This window comes from Scleropages formosus, chromosome 25 (genome assembly GCF_900964775.1).
Source record: "Scleropages formosus chromosome 25, fSclFor1.1, whole genome shotgun sequence".
In the NCBI taxonomy this organism is placed as follows: domain Eukaryota; kingdom Metazoa; phylum Chordata; class Actinopteri; order Osteoglossiformes; family Osteoglossidae; genus Scleropages; species Scleropages formosus.
This window is the reverse complement of record NC_041830.1, coordinates 11,298,944-11,315,529: the sequence shown is the minus strand read 5'-3', so window position 1 is coordinate 11,315,529 and position 16,586 is coordinate 11,298,944. Positions and strand designations below refer to the sequence as shown.

At 44.8% G+C, this 16,586-nt stretch overlaps 1 protein-coding gene and 1 long non-coding RNA gene across 3 annotated transcripts; one reads left to right on the top strand and one right to left on the bottom strand.

The window, feature by feature from the left end:
* The first annotated feature begins 408 nt into the window (after nt 1-408).
* Nucleotides 409-12,623, top strand: LOC114909514 (uncharacterized). 2 transcript variants are annotated; one of them, XR_003797339.1, is made up of 3 exons: nt 409-2,731; nt 6,337-6,552; nt 12,547-12,623. It is a non-coding gene; the product is annotated as an uncharacterized LOC114909514 (long non-coding RNA). The 2 variants fall into 2 exon arrangements; XR_003797340.1 differs by having other exon boundaries at nt 6,253-6,552.
* Nucleotides 9,310-16,136, bottom strand: LOC108921474 (WSC domain-containing protein 1-like). Its single transcript, XM_018730947.2, has 8 exons — nt 14,938-16,136; nt 14,682-14,796; nt 14,355-14,533; nt 14,083-14,204; nt 12,880-13,036; nt 12,536-12,700; nt 11,668-11,868; nt 9,310-11,529 (listed from the first exon to the last, which is right to left on the bottom strand). The coding sequence occupies exons 1-8, from the start codon at nt 15,344-15,346 to the stop codon at nt 11,168-11,170; spliced, it is 1,710 nt and encodes a 569-aa protein (XP_018586463.2). The 5' UTR covers nt 15,347-16,136; the 3' UTR covers nt 9,310-11,167.
* Between the last annotated feature and the right edge of the window lie 450 nt (nt 16,137-16,586).

Below are 16,586 nucleotides of genomic sequence, written 5' to 3'. Positions count from 1 at the left end.
TAGAAGCACTGTGGTCTGACTCGGTCTCTGACTCTTTGCTTTCCTTTGTCCTTCATGATGATAATTTAAGATGGTGAGGATTTTGTTTTTGGTTCATCGGTGGTGCAGCGCTGGACTCTGGTCACGGTGTCTCTGTTGGGGCGTTTTGCACATCCCTCATGTGGTCCTATCTGGTATCAAACACCCCGGGGAGTCTGTAGTCACGTAGAGCAGGGCAACCCCACAGTCAAGTTCCTACTGCGGCCACAAGTTTGCTGTCCAGCTACAAACTGTATACATGAGCTTTCTTTTCTTTTTTTTTTAATATTTGGGTTTTACTCTGAACTATTATTTATTTGACACTAATTTTTCCTGTATCAATTCGGGGTACGGTGCTAGCTCAAGGATACTACAGCAGGAGGAGGGATTTGAACCTGGGACCTTCAAAAAGGTGAGGGCTCTAACCACTACTTTAGCTTTTATGTGGGTTTTATTGTTACTGATACAAATCATGGCCAGGGTGCCCCTCCCACCTGCTGTGGTTTCCATGTGAACAAGACTGAGGGGTCTGCCAGGTCCCATGCGGTCACGGGGATCACTGGAACGAGGGTTTGGGACCCGCACCACCACTGTGTGCAGTTTCTGACTGCGCTGGAACAGCGCACACCCCCTGTGCTCCCCACAGAGTTGTAGTGGAGGCGTTGCCACGGCAACCTGGTACCTAGTCCCCAGCTTGTGCAGAGTTATTGAACTGCAGCCAGACTTCTGCCTTGGTGGATAATTAGGCTCCATTCCGCAGACCAGCTCTCCAGCGGCTCGAACCCGGGGTGACCGGGGCATCGGGACCCCTTGTCTTCTTGCAGTAACATATATGAAACTGACACACATACTTTCTGAAATGTATTTCAGGTCTGGGTAGTTGGCCGTCTGTGGTCAGGTGTATTGTCCAAAGAGGTTGCAGGGTCAAGTCCCAGTAGGTGGCCTTTGCTTTGTACCTTTGGGTACAATGAGTACACTACTCGCTCCTCTACTAATAGGGTCAGCAGTCACCACAAACCACCCTCCTGGTCGAACCGCCTGGCTGGTTCAGGTTTTGCCTTCACAGGCAGTGGCAGTACTCTGTGTGTGTGCGTGTGTTTCGGGGGGTGTGTGAAAATGCAGTCCTATTGCTCTCCTCTGCATTTAAGCGAAACCTGCGCATACACTGCGTGTGTCTGCAATACAGTCCGATGTTAAACACATACTGACTGCTGTTTTTACAGCTCTTCACACACCGAGCGCTGGCCATCAGACTCCCCACAGCCCTCGGTACGTGGGGATCGATGACACGGTGCACTGACGGGCCCGTAAAACCGTCATCCTTGCAGCCCCCATAACAGACGGCCCATACAGGGCAATTAGGGCGGCCTCGTTTGGCGGGGCGGAGCCTTTCTGGTCATCAGTCATTGGCGAGGTCCCTGTGCACTTACTTAAACGTTGATGTATGTTTGCCCTCCCAACCCCAGAGTCCCCGGCGGTGCGAGGACATCCGGCATCAGTTGCAGACCCACGGTCATTAGCATGCGGCCCACGCTGTCACCCCAGCGTCCTCCTCTGGGGGGGGTAGCGGGATGGTATGGGTAATGAGCTGAGGTGGATTGTGTGTGTGCGCGCATATATGGGGGGCTCATAGTCACCCAGCAATCCTAAAAAGGCCCTCTGACCCGCACGAGACAGAGACAGAGCGCTGTCCACACACACACACACACACACACAAACACACACACTCTCTTCACACTACTGTTACATCTGAATGTTCTCAAACCCAGATACACAAACAACAAGATAAATATACTGTACTGTACCTCATCCGACACACACACACAAGGAGACACACTCAATAAATCCACTGTGTTTTCCCCAAGAAAACACACACAGAGGGAGATGCATTTGCTTTGTGGAAGACAGAGAGGTCGAAACACATAGACGGTGAGGGGCTTCAACGGGGACTCCAGGAGGTGGTCCTGGGGGGTTCACAAGGGGTGGGGAAGAACAGGTGAGGAGCTGTGACAAAACACACTGGTATGTTACCGCTTTAATGTTTAATATAAATTAATGTAAATTCTCGGGTTCGGTTTGCACCGTCCTGTTTTATAATAAGCACAGAAAAAGGTTAATCTTCATGTCATACTGCGGTTATTGTTTGTTTGTTCAACACAATACTTTTCTGTCGCTTGGTAATTGCCATAATTAAACAAACCTGATTCTCATTTCAGAAAGCAAGTTTCCTTCTCCCTCTTTTCATTAACGACATGGACTGTGTCCTGAAATCAGCTACGGCTGCATGAAATTAGTCTTAATTGGAATATAGATTAATGACATAATTTAGATACATTTTATGAAACACTAATTATGTATTACATAGGAGGTAATAAAATGACTGTCATCTCAAATATGTCACCACTGTAGGAATTCTATGAGGCTGAGCATGTTTTATGTTATGTACACATATTTGTATTTGCGTGTGTGCGTGTGTAAGTCTGCAGATACCATCCATCTCCCTATGAGGGCACCGTGTGGCTGTGAGCCAAGGACACAGCGACTCCCCCCCAAGATGGCCATGCGTGTTCCACCACAGCAAGGGGTCGAGTCCTCATTTCCTCTGGATCTGACAGCCATGGGAGGTGTGGAATATACACCACAGTGATGGGATAGACACATCCCCCATCTCATCATCATCATCACCATGCCCACAAGAAACATCATCCTCACGGTACTTAGAGTTCCCCCGTCGGCCAGACCTTAACCCGCTCTAATTTTTTCCTGAACTAAGAGGCAGATCTGAAATCATAGCTGAAAAAATGAACATGCTTAAAGTAAGATTCTGCATAAAAAACATGGTTGAAGGAAACCGTCATATTAATATTAATAGTGATACATATTGCTATTTATATTTATGTAATTTTTCATAGAGTTTCACAGTAACAGGGCAGTTCTTTCATAGAGCCCAATTCAACAAGATGTTTTTTACTGACGTGCCAAACCCAGTAGAGACAGAACAGACTGATGGTATAACAGAATGTTTCTAAGGATCTGAACCCAACCTCTGCTGTCATAAGTACAGTTCCAACACCATGATGTTGCTGCTCACGGTTTTCCACAGATTGACTACTTTCATCCCTCTGTGACAGAGTGTTGAGTGCAATGGTTCAGGACGACATGCGCACAATTCTTTGTCTTGTTATTTATCACTGACAGTCAGGATCACCGGACTGTAGAGAGAGTTGAAATAAGGCGGTCCCACCGTTCGCTGTTGTTTACATGCTCTTTACTGCCATCTACTGGCCTGGAGTGTAAAAGGCAGGTCATGTTCATTCTGCTAGAGACAGAATTTTTAGAAAGTAGGTAAGTGCAGATAGATAGATAGACTGATTCCTGGGGGGGAAATACACTTAAGTAAATAAAGTGGAAAATGTTCATATCTTCAGAAGTGTGTAACTTCACACATGTTCCTGACATAAGGAGCTACTGCACTTTATTCTGTGGGCTGTGTTGTGGTGCTGCTTTAGAGGAGAGCAAAAGATGCTGCAAGGGCTCAGGTGCAATGCAGTGGTGAGCCTGAAAGACCCACAGATCCTCCTCAGTTCTGGTCCAAACCCAGAGCCGTCTCAAACAAACATTCTGCTGTTACATCTTATCAGAATCTGCTGACATATATCCTGATGTTTGGGTCCAAAAAATTGCTCTCATCGAAAAAAGACAATGTTCCCATTTGGAAGAGACCCAGGCTCTCGTCGCTACTGGCTAAGAGGAGGACATGGCCAAAACAAACAGCCGCCAAGAGGAGATTTATATTCCGAGCAGGCTGTGTTTACCCAGCCGCACACAATGTGCCTTCAGTCTGCGTTGCTCTGCCACCCCTGCATCGAGCGCTCGGCCCGGACCGGCCATCCCCCAGCACCGCACAGCCATCCAACTGGCCCAAACACGAAGGCTCGTGGGTTTGAGAATTGCTGGTCCTTATCTATACTGTATCACCAATGTCAGAGACCGAAACGCAAGAGGCTGAGAGGAGTGAAGAATCCAAGCCAGGAGTGCACGTTCAGCACCGTGTCACCAGGTGTATGTTTGTTTCCATAAGGAGTCCCAAACCCCCTGCGTGTGGAAAACAAAGGAGGAGGGTCTGTCCCATAGACAGTGATCTGAAAAGTGCTCACTTTACCACGCGGGCAGGAAGTCGGAGCCAAACCTAAACATGTTTAGAAAGTCAGCTGGTATGTAAGCGGACAAACATCTAGACACTGATCAGAGCAGATCTCATACGAGTTTATTTATCTGACGCTTTTCCCCAAAGAGACTTATAGTGTTGAGCTACTTGCAATGATTTGTGCATTTATACAGCTGGGTAATTACTGTATCAGTTCAAAGTACTTTGATCAAAGTTACTACACCAAGATGTGGGATGTGAACTTTTATCCTTTGAGTGGAAGGTGACAGCTCTAACCACTGTGCCACCTATTGATGGAATTAATGTGAGGGGTAGAGAGCTGTACACCTGTCAGGCCTTCATACAGCAATTTCTACGATTACATGCCATTTGTTAAAGATAATTTTAAAACAGAAATGGAAATAGAAAATAGAAATAATAATAATAATAATAATACATTTATTTATTTATTACAATAATAATTCAAAAATAACAATAATACATAGATTTATTTGTCGTAATAACTTAAAAATATTAACATCTATATCTTAAAAGCATCTGGACCAATGTTGTGCAGAACAAAACCCAAGAACGATCCTGAGAAAATGGTTAAAGGGCCCGACCTTGTAGTGAGAAAGTTGACGAGCCAAACAAGGAGTTCGCGCAAGGTTTTTAATGGAAGGTTTCTGTAAGAAGTCACGGGGTGGATATCTGCTAAATTTCCATGGCTGTTTCTGTTTTTCTGAAAACCCTTCAGATTTCTGGGTCAGGCTAACTGACGAGAGCAGATCCTCCTGTTTATAGGCGCTGGAATAGTCACTTTGTAGTTCGTAGTCCTCAAACAGCTGTGTCACCATCTAGTGGCCACAATTTGAGCAGGAAAATACAATGACAGCTGTCAAGTGGGGCTCGACGACGTGTTTCATACGTGGGAGCGTTTGGTTTTCATCCACATCTTGGTCTCCTCGCTCTTGAGAGTCTGCTGAGCTGCAGGAGCAACATCTGTCTGGAGCTGTTAGAGTTATTGTCTGAAACGCTTACTGATTTTCCTGAAAAAAATGCAGTTCTCTTCTGCCTGTGATCCAGCGCACCACCCTTGGCTTCCAACGATGATCTGTGTTTTGTCTTGGAAAGATGAGGGGAGGTGCCAGGAGGACAGGAGAGACATTCCATTGTTCTATTTTTGACATAAAATTTGACATAAAATGTAAAATATTTTTTACATTTGTTCATTTAGCTGACACTTATATCCAAAGTGACTTATAATGTTAAATCTATTTAGGTGACACGGTGGCACAGCGCCTGGGTCGTACGTGGGTTCGATCCCTGCTCAGTCTGTGTGGAATTTGCATGTTCTCCCCATGTCTGTGTGGGTTAAATACACACACACACACACACACACACATTTTCAGAACCGCTTGTCCCATACGGGGTCACAGAGCCCACCCAGTAACACAGGGCTTAAGGCCAGAGGGGGAGGGGACACACCCAGGACGGGACGCCAGTCCGTCGCAAGGCACCCCAAGCGGGACTCGAACCCCAGACCCACCGGAGAGCAGGACTGTGGTCCAACCCACTGCACCACTGCACCACTGCACCCCCGTGGGTTAAATATGGATTTAAAAATTAAAAAAAACAGGAATGTGTAGTTAAATGTGCTTTTTTTCTTATGAAATAATATTATATTAGAAATAAAAGGAAAGCCAGATAGTCCCAGAGGGTTAGACTGGCTTCTGTCACGGAATTCCCCCGGGGCGGGAGCGTCGGACCCAAGCGCGGAGCACAGGAAGGGCTTTCAGGGGGGCGATCCAGGAAACATGGTCAAAAAACAGGCAAAGGGTCACCGATGTGCGAACGAAGGTCAGAGGGAGAATCCGAGAGACGTAATCCGAAGACAGGCAAGGAGTCATGATAAACCAGGAAGTCGTGGAGATACAGGAGAGGGTTCGGGGAAACGAGGATGAGGATGAGGATGAGGGAAGTCAGGAAAGCAAAGGCAAGGTACGCAGGTAAATAACAATGCTGAACAAGGTTCCACGTCTGTGTGTGCTCAGCGTCTCCCTTTTATGCGCCCATCCCTTGATCAGCCACAGGTGCTCCTCGTTGTGCCGAGGGGGGCGTGACAGCTACTATGTGCACGCGGGGCTGAGCGATTGTCATCGTGACCACAGGGCGTACCTTCGACTGGGACAGCCTCAAGATTCTGGCCATGGAGGGAATTCCTGGAAGCCTGGTTCTCCAGACTGAACTTGATCAACTGGCATGTGGACATGGACGCCACTTCCCATCCAGTCAGAGGAAAGGCACATAAGGGATCCCCACCAGGACCAGTTGGACATGAAGTTCCAGAAATCTCTGATGTTGAAAGCTGAAGGTCAAGCTCAGAGGTAAACCGACGTGCCAGTCAGACCGTCCACCTATGAAGGTCACCCATAACCTATTCAGATGCACCACTCACACCTCCTACGTTTTCCGTAACTTTGAATACGCTTATGAAGGCATCTCACAACATGCCAGAACATCCCCAACTAAGTTACTCAACCCTATGTGCACTTATTAATCAAAGTAATACTGTATTCTGAATTTCTAATGAAGTTTTTATGTATTTATGTATCTCTCTGCCAATCTATTTGATTTCCTTCCTCGATACTACACCAGCAAGTATCTTACAGGGATTTGAACTAACATCCTTTGGTCATAAGTTCCATGCCTTAACCATTTCAGCTTCTCTTGTCTTATTTGCAGTTAACTCTGTTCCAGTTGACCTGTTGTCTTTGCAGAGTTTGAGGGTACAGGAGGAGGCACCGTTTGCTCTCTCCCGGTACACGGTGCAGCATGGTGCGTGTTCTCCCTCCGAGTCACATGTGGAGAGGGCATGATACACCTTTCCTCACCATCCAAATTCCTCGTCTAGAGACCAGCACCCAAACCAGCATTCTTATGTATTTTAGTTGCGTAAAAAAAGTAACGAAACCATTTCAGTGCTGGTCGTAGTCCCTGCCGTCCACCCTGAAGGAACAGTGACATCTTGGCTCCACTTTTCCCACTTTTGTTTGACATTAATCCACTAGATGTCACCATTTCCCAGACTTGACTGGGCAGCATCTCCAAAGTGACCACACAGCTGGCTGACTGTTAGGACCCCCCCTAGCACGCTGGAGAGGCTCACTGACTACACCCAGGACACTTCTATGCAATCATTTTCGATATCTTTATTTCAAACACACACACACACACACACACACACACATTTTCAGAACCGCTTGTCCCATACGGGGTCACGGGGAACCGGAGCCTACCCGGGAACACAGGGGCGTAAGGCCGGAGGGGGAGGGGACACACCCAGAACGGGACGCCAGTCCGTCGCAAGGCACCCCAAGCGGGACTCGAACCCCAGACCCACGGGAGAGCAGGACTGCGGTCCAACCCACTGCGCCACCGCACCCCCTGCTTATTTCAAACATTTTCTTATTATTTCAGGAACAAATGACGGTGGAAAAAAGTGGTGAAAATTTCAGAAGGTTTATGAATATACTTCTTGGTGTCCTGCAATCCAGTGCAGGGTTTCTATAGTACATGCTAATAAGGATACCTCCTTTTCATGGTAATTTTGCTGGAACAGGGGTATCCAACCTTTTTTGCCCAGGGCCACGGTCATTATTGTGAACTGGTTTGAGGGATGCACATAAATATGTACATTATTGTAAATATCACAGTATGATATCCTTTCTAGAATTCACTTATAAAATGAATTGTTTCACTGCATCTCTCTCAAAGGCGTTTTATGCACATTAAAGTACTTACTTAAAGTAATTCCAACATATAATGATTTGACCGTATTAAAATGAGGTTCAGTGTTTTGACCTAAATAAACTAAATTTCACAGTCCTTTTGAAACACTTGGCTGTTTACATGTTGGTAAAACTCAAAATGCCATTTCTGTTACCACATTCCATATGCTTGACATGAGTCAATAAAATAGGATCAACTTTCATTTGATTTAAAAATATCTACTGATGCCACAAAGTCCTCTAAAAAGACTTTGTGGCATCAGTAGATATTCTCCAGAGATCTACTTTAGAATAAGTACTAGAGTAAATGTAACATGTTACTACCCAACTCTCCTGATGTGACATGAATGATCATTGTGCTCCATGTTAACAGGCCTCAGAATATTTTATTGTTTGATTAACGCAGTATTTCAGCTGTGCTTTTAAGGTCCAAATCCAAGGAGCTTGTTGCTACACGTGCAGCTCGTCGCAGTGGTTCATTCTGCTGTTCTCCTCCGCTTCTCTCTGGCTGAAGCCACATAACCTAACAGCTCAGATGATCTGGATCTCACCCCAAATCACAGTGTTTATTTCAACTTATTTATGAGGCTGAATAATTTGCGCCTTCATCGGCGAAGCAAATCCTCGCGGGAGCTCATCGCTCAGACGTGATTTTGCTCTCTGCCAGTGCTGGGAAACAGCTTTTCTGATGTGCCCTCATTACAGAGGAAGGTTCGCCGCAGGAAAAGACATCGCAGAGTCAATAATAAAGCTCTGTGAGCAAACCGCCTCTTAAACGCTTTAGTCACTTTTGTTTTCACAAGGCCTCCCTCTCTCCTCTTTTTAACTCGTGACTGAGAGTGAAACTTCACATGTAACTTCCCTTTGGATTTGGCGATGGGGAATGAAAATCCTGCAGTGATCCTTCCCTTTTTAAGAGCAGCAGTTTCCAGTTGGGATTTCATTTTTACAACCTAGTTCACTCCCTTCTTCAATACCTGTAGTATGTGCATTGGAGCTAATCCAAGTTTCGTGACTATAAGGTATAGAGTCCACAGTGGTTTCAACAGCTGCTCCGGTGTGCAGTGTCAGATTCTAGCCCGAATGTAGTAGGGTTAGGGTTAGAGTTAGGGTTAGGGTTGGCACTAAAAATGTTACAGGTACGGCTATAATTAGAATGCCTTGAGAAAAGTACAAGCCTACCTGTTCACATTTCGCATAAAAAATCATAGAAAAAATCTGATAAAACACAAAATAAAAACTCTAAACACTGCTTGTTATTGCCAGCATCTGAATAAATACAAGGGATATATATAATATATATGGTATTCTATGTTTATGTATTAAACATTTAACACAAAAACTGAAGACAGAGCAGTAAAGACAAAATAAATCATTGAAAACAATGGAAATAAATGCACACTCCGTGAACAAGCTGACATGGTTTGATGACTCCAGATGGGGCAAGATTACAAGATTGCAACAGGTACAACTAGCAAACAAGGGCTAATGGGGGCTGTGAACTTAATGCAGCAGGAGGTAAACTATAACTGAGAAGAAAACTGCTTGGAAGTTCTGTTCTTGCACCGCTCAGCTGCTGGGAAATGCGAAATACAAATACTGAATGTGAAGAAATGCCTTGTAAACGGAAGTAGGGGTATTGAGTGAAACCATTTGTAATATTACGTTCCCATAAACCGAATGCTCATATCTCAGGGAAAGAACGTCTTTCCAAAAAGAAACAAACCCAAGAAAAGTCAGAACTGCTAATATTGGGGAAACTGGCAATTACAATTACAAGGGCGTTTTCAAAAAAAATTCGTGGAGATGTGTCTAAAGGGTTCGTTTGAGGAGTGTGTGCAGAGAACAGTCTTCTCGGGTCCCTCGGTCACACGAGGTCATGGTCGGATGAGCACTGGCCACTGCGATCAGAACGCATCTTGAGATGATGACCTTCTTCATCCATCCTCACTTTCCTTGTACTCTGGAACCCTTTTGTCTTGTATTTGGTACAACAGCAAGGCTTTGCATCTTCATAATTTGTATGCGATAATCAGAACCCCCACAGGAGAACTTGGGGAAAGTTTTTTCTTTTAAATGAAGGTCTTCTGGGAGACAAAGGGATGGGCCATCCAGAGACAACGCACAGCCAGTGCTTCGGGTATTATTCAGCTTGCAGTTTCCCATCATCCCTTGTGTTTCCATTTTCCTGGCCTCACACATTATTTCACAGTTTAATTTTCTTTGTTAGCCATCACGCTTTTAATATACTTCATCGCGGGGGGAAAGAGCCCCCTCTACTTTGACAATCAGTGGGTGGCTGAGACATTCCGGTGCTTCTGTACGACATGACTGCCCGAGGTACATTGCAGAGTTCAGAGCTCTCCAGCTGTGCACTTAAAAGCAACACATCTGCATATCTCCATGCATATTGCTCGTTTTTGCTGTAGTCTCCATAGTGATGGAAATGATGAAAAACCTGCCTGATGATGAGCTGTTCTTTCATTTGACTGGCAATATGTTTCCTATTCCTGTAAGCAAATGCACACACACACACACACACACACACACACACACACACACACACACACACATTGCATGGTACTTGCTTTACTTCTGGTGCACAATCCTTCATTATATTTACTACCACTGTTATTATTAGCAGAGTTTTGACTTTGCTTTTGTGGACATTTTTCACCTGCTTTCATATTTCTTCAGCATTTTTAAGAAAATCTGTTAATTAATGTATCTTGCTTTCCATTTGCCCATGGTTCCAGTCCAGTATTTTGTAGTGTCATGTCTCACTTTGCTCTTATATGTTCATCTTAGCTGATAGTTCTCTATGTATGATCTTTTTCAAATGAATACCTTTAGTGAAGGTTTTCACTTTCAGAGGAAATAAATGTTTTAATGACCATTAATCTGAAATGTCCACTAGGGTTAGGGTTAGTCCAGGAGTAGAACTGGCTCCTTCTTCTTCTTCTTCTTTTTCCTTTTTTCTAGAAATGTGGATATCTATGGCACTGGTAGGTGGAACAGAAGCAGGACATGGAAATAGGAAAATAACAAAATAATAACTAAAATAGCAATCATGGTGCTTAAAGTGGGGGGTTGACACGAGACAGCATCGGAGCTCCTGTTCCTTTCTAAGATCCACCTCCAAGCCAGGCACTTGATGGCGTTTCACACCCTGTTGCAGTTCTGGAGCTGGGGAGCTGAAGGGTTTCCCTTATCACCTGGGAAGGTACTCCTCAGGCAGACCAGCATGGTGGTTGTCCCGCAATGCTTTGTCCACAGCCCGGATATGCTCATCAATCAGCAGCTTCATGTCAGGCGTGAAGGGGTCGAAGGCAGGCCCCCGGGGGCCCGGCCGCTTGAAGAGGCCGTCCTGATCGCTGTCAGTACACTGCAGCCGATCCTCGGACACACTTGCATTAAGGAAAGAAGTGATGCGACGTAGCTGAGGCACCAGCGAGAGCGGTGCCCCCTGCAGGTCCTCGTAGTGCACGACTAGTGTCCGCCGGCCAAAACGCAGCCAGTCCAGTGCATGGGATGCCCACCAGGGGGCGTAGCTGGCCACAAACTCTGTCCACTCTGAAGGAGTTTGGAAAGTTGGGGGGAGGATACATTGGGCTTAATATGGTTACGTATGTACTGTTATCATACAGCATGTTTATGAAAATTGAGGTAACACATGTCCATTCCCACCTAACTTCCCCAAAGCAATAGTACCTTCGCTCCCCCAACGTTCATCGGGGGCCCGGCCCAGGTGGCCGGCACTCCTGCGGTTGAACTCAGCCACCAGGCATCGGTAGGGGTTCCGGATAAGCAGGATGGCAGAGCCAAACTGCTCTACGATGCTCTGGCCGCTCTCATGGGTCTTTATACAGATGGTACGACCACTTTTCCAGTGCAGTTTCTCTCCTCTGAAACCTAGACAGGATGAGTGGGTGCCGGTCGTGGTCACATAGGACAGAACCACCCTTTGGGTCACTTACACAGTCCTTGCCCAGGTTTACCCAGGGCTTTACTGTTGGGTTTAACACAGCTTTACAGCAGCTTTTTAAAAACATTGTGAAGTGTATCTTGCCACATACTGTTCATCCGCGTGTAACCGGACCTGGGGTGACCTGATATTGGAGTGACAGGACAGCCCAGTGCATCACAATATTATTAATTACTTTTAAAATATGTGTTCCATAATTAAAAAATGGGAAATTTGGTAAAGTGGAACACAAATTCTTTTTACATTGAACTCTCAAAATCTTTTTTTTTTTTTTTGGCAGAATTGGTAGGAATCTTCATACTCTTTGCACCAGCCTCCTTCCTCTCATTAAGGGCATCAGTCATTTTTCTCCCTTGTGATAGCATACTTGGTGAAATGAAACACAGTTTGTTAAAAAAAAAAAAAGATCAAATTTTGATCATTTGCAGGCAGACAACTGTACATATACAAGAGAAAACCACATAAATAAATGTCTTCTAAAAAAACATATAAGAAATTCTTGCACTTCCAAACACCATAGCGAATGCTTTGCAAGAGGTACGAAAGCTGTAAAAGTTAACTAAAAGATGTACAGACTGACCATTGTATGATTACCTTTGTTGTAGAGTGTGGAATCAAAGTAGAAGCTGCCCGTGTAGTACCCCGTGGCCAGTTCGATCAGGTGACGTAACCAGGTGTTACCTGCTCCAGGGAAGCTGGACAGGGCCACGAGGAAAGTGGTCTTTTCTGGGAGGAACCTCTTCTCCCAGCACTTGGAGTCTAAGGTGCACAGGTAAGAGTCACTGCACACCTGTGACGATCACTAAAAGAGTCTACTACACCGTTATACTCTTAACAGTGATGCTTAACTTCACATTCTTAACTCCGAAACATTTCCATCATTTACCTTCTCAGCAGATGGTTTCATCCAAAATATTTCAGAGTGACTCCCCACCAACCTTGCAGTGGCATCTGGTACACCTGGAAATGGTCTGGATTGATGGAGTCATCGCTGGGGGCGCAGCGCTCTTCCTCCACAAGCCGAAGCAAAGGGAAGAGTGTTGAGGCATGGCCGCAGAAGCAGTCCGGCTTCCTGAGTGCGGCCACTGGAAGCGCCTGGCAAGTACCGCAACGCAGGATCAGGGGGAGGAACCGAAGACAACATGCTGCAGGTCAAGAGGAAGAGCCTGAAGCAGCTTGCTGCAGATCATGGGGAGAGGCCAAAGCAATCTGACTATAGGTTAAGGGGAAGCAGAAAATACAGTGAGTGAGGAGCAAAAGCCAACATGCCCCAGGCTGGGATAGTCTACTAGCTTTCATTGTGTTCTACCATTTTGATTAATGAAAGCCATCGTGGATCAAGAACAACATCATCTACAGACAGCATATTTAAAGTGATGATGTGAAACCCTGAAGAAAGAACAAGCGCTTTAAAAGGATTTTTCATTTTTTTTTTATTTGAGGACGGACAGAGAACGTCTTTCCACTGGCTTCCTTCCAGCTGTCTCTGACAAGTTCAGCAGTGTGGTTATGATCTACAAGACGACCAGTAGATCCACACCTCTGTCCCTCTAGGTCCTGAACAATCCCTGTATCCAGACAAGACTTCAGCGGATGGGGTTCGGATTCAAAAATATGTCCCATCTCAGATTTGATCCCGATGAACTCCCTTTGTCCCTTGCAACTACTGAAACCTTCCCAATATTCAAGAAGCATTTCGAACCCATCTCTTTCAGTGCAATTTCTGTTATGATCTGCTGAGAGGTACATAAGTGAATCCAACACCATCTGCTATGCATATCTATATATTTGCTATTTGAATGTCAGTTATATAGGCAGCTGCTTCAGTGGTGTGAACCAGCAGCATGGTGGTATCAGATGAACATGCTATTCTTTGATAATCCACTGTCTGTGTCTAAAGGTCTCCATCTGTTGTTGTTGCACTTTTTTCTTTACTCTGAGTGATATGTTGATATGGAGAAAGTAGAGTGTCTGCTAAGTGCTTCAATGTAAGCAGAAAAGGTAGCATATAACCAGTCCTTAATCTGTTCTATCTTCTATAATCTGCAGTTTACTGACCCTCACAGTGTGTTCTCTGTGAAGGGCACTGGACTCAAGAGTTCAAAACCTTTATATTTTGTTGAATTGGGGAGACATCTAACCTTGCCCGTGCAGGTCTTCACACAGGACTCCACAGTCAGATTGTACTGAATCACATGGGCCTGGAATGCGCTAATGACATTTGGTGCACTCTTGAAACATCCTCTGTGTTGTGTATTCGTGTCTGAAGGCAGAAGAGAGCAACAGAAAGAGTTAACTGTCAAGCTGAAAATCAAAATTTACTCCTAGTATCAACATGGAGAATACGTGAGTTGTTCTCAGTGTCCTGTCTGCATGCAGATAAGCCTGGGATGGTTGGGGCTCTGCTACTCACAGCCCTGCTCTGCTACTCTGTGAACTTTGTACACAGAGAGGTGGCCTACACCCTCACAGGAGGTGTCATTCCCCTTTTTGCAGTCCAGGCTGCAGGCCTTGTCCTGTACTTTCTGGCCGCTCACACGGTTTCCACAGTGGCACTCAGCCCCATATCGCAGGCCAGCAAACTGGTACCTGCTGCAGGCAAGGAGAAGAAGAGATCAGCTATGAGTCCTGGGGTCTGAGAAACCCACAGCATTGCTGATCAGTTATTAACTCTATTTTCTTTATTTTCTATTTGTCTGGTATGAATGCCAGTGTTACAAACAAGTTTTTCTCAATTTACCTTTCTGAGCAAGTTTCCAGACACAGTGAGCTGGACATTTTTCGAAAGTCATAGAATACAGTGCCATCTAAGGCCGGTACTCTGGGGTCATCCAAGAAGCATCCAATGCAGGTTCCTTAAGGGTTTGGAAGAAACACAAAAAAAGCAAAGAACTTTTTAGGCCTTAGAAAAGTAAGGGATTATAGAGGTTGGGGTAATTTACCACTGTGTGGCGACAAAATATCTCAGTGAGTACTATAATGCAGCTGATGATTACCTTTGTGTCTGACGTTCCTGCGTGGTTGACCTGGTGTTACCTTGATCTCCTGCTTGGCTATGAGGTTGTGGAACTGCCTCTGTCGGAAGTGTCGAATCTCCTGATTCCGGGACGCAAGCCAGCTAGGACCCGTCCTGGTGACTGACGGTTTCTTCTTATTCCCCTCCCAACCCACATCAGACTCCACCATCCTCTTGCTAGGTCCTTTACCAGAACGGTCTTGAGATCTGGCTTGCACATGCTGGGATGGCTGTATTGACAAAGTGATGGCTCCCTGGTTTGATGAAGACTGGCCAGAGCCATGTAGCAACATGAAGCTTCCTGCCATGATATAGGCTACAACCAAGAAAAGGAAGATCAGCCGTGTCCTCCAAAGGATACGCTGCAGTCCGTAGACGGGTTTGGCCATCCTCAGTTCCTACTGGATCATCCAATGAGAAGGTGGACAGGGTCTAGAGTTCCATGGAGCATTAACATTCTTCACTTCTGGTCTTTCTGTTTGAAAGGTTATGATGCTGAGATCTTAGACTTGAGCTAACCAATGGCAAAGAGTCCACATCCTTGGTGACCCTAATCACAATGGCAATGTGCAACAGGCTCTTGCACAAGGAGATCTGGTGAAGCTGAAGTACAAAGTGAAATATTACTGCATAAGTGCCATGTATTCAAATTACAATAAAAAGTATAGGCACAATTCTAGTGTTTATCATTCTGCTACATGCCATAAATATGCATTGTAATTTATTCATACTTTGAAATGCACCTGCAGTTTGGCTTCTTGCAGTTATGTGAGGCTAAGCATTTCTATGTCCGTGTGCAGACCAAACGGCATAACTTTAAACTTGAAATGCCCAAAGTTTCAGTTATTGATGAACGAGAATGAGTGTTTCATCTGGATCCACATAAATATCATATATCCGGTTATTTTGATTCAATAAGCACAGCAAGTATCATGCACATTCAGCATATTTTCTCTGTGCAACTCTGGCCAACAAAAATATATCCTGTGCGCCAAAAGAAATAAAACATTAAGTCAATTACTTTGCAGTCCACCCCACTACAGTGTTTTGGGACTGGGACATGACCCAAAGACAGATCTTAACTACGTTCCAAAACAAAACTGCATGTGTGTGTTTAAACTAGTGCCTAATATATGAAGATAAGATGGATCTCTTTGGCACTATGCAACAAAGTTAAAGTAGCTGAGAATAGGTAAAATTAAAAAAATTGCAACAGAAGAAGAATCAAAATAAAATAAAAAGTGAAAATAACAGTGAAAAATGAGTATGGGGCAAAGGGAATAGAAAATATGGAAGCATGAAAATTTATTATTTTTAAGTGATTTTGAAAATGTTGGTCTCTGATGTTGTGAACCTGGTTTTGAATTACATTTTCTCTGTGTTTAAAAGGCCGGGCAGAAATTTTTCATGTTTGACAAAATAATGAGTGAACCTTTTGTGGCTGAGGAGGAACTCATTATTTTTCCCATTTGACTTGTTTCAGCATCCATCTGTCTGTCTTCCTGGCACTCCATGGAATTCATATAGTGTTCTAGAAAATACTACTGGGGTGTATCGTTACAACCATAACAAGTATGACATGGTGAAACAGTAATATGTATAACATAATGAAAGGATATAACAAACAAT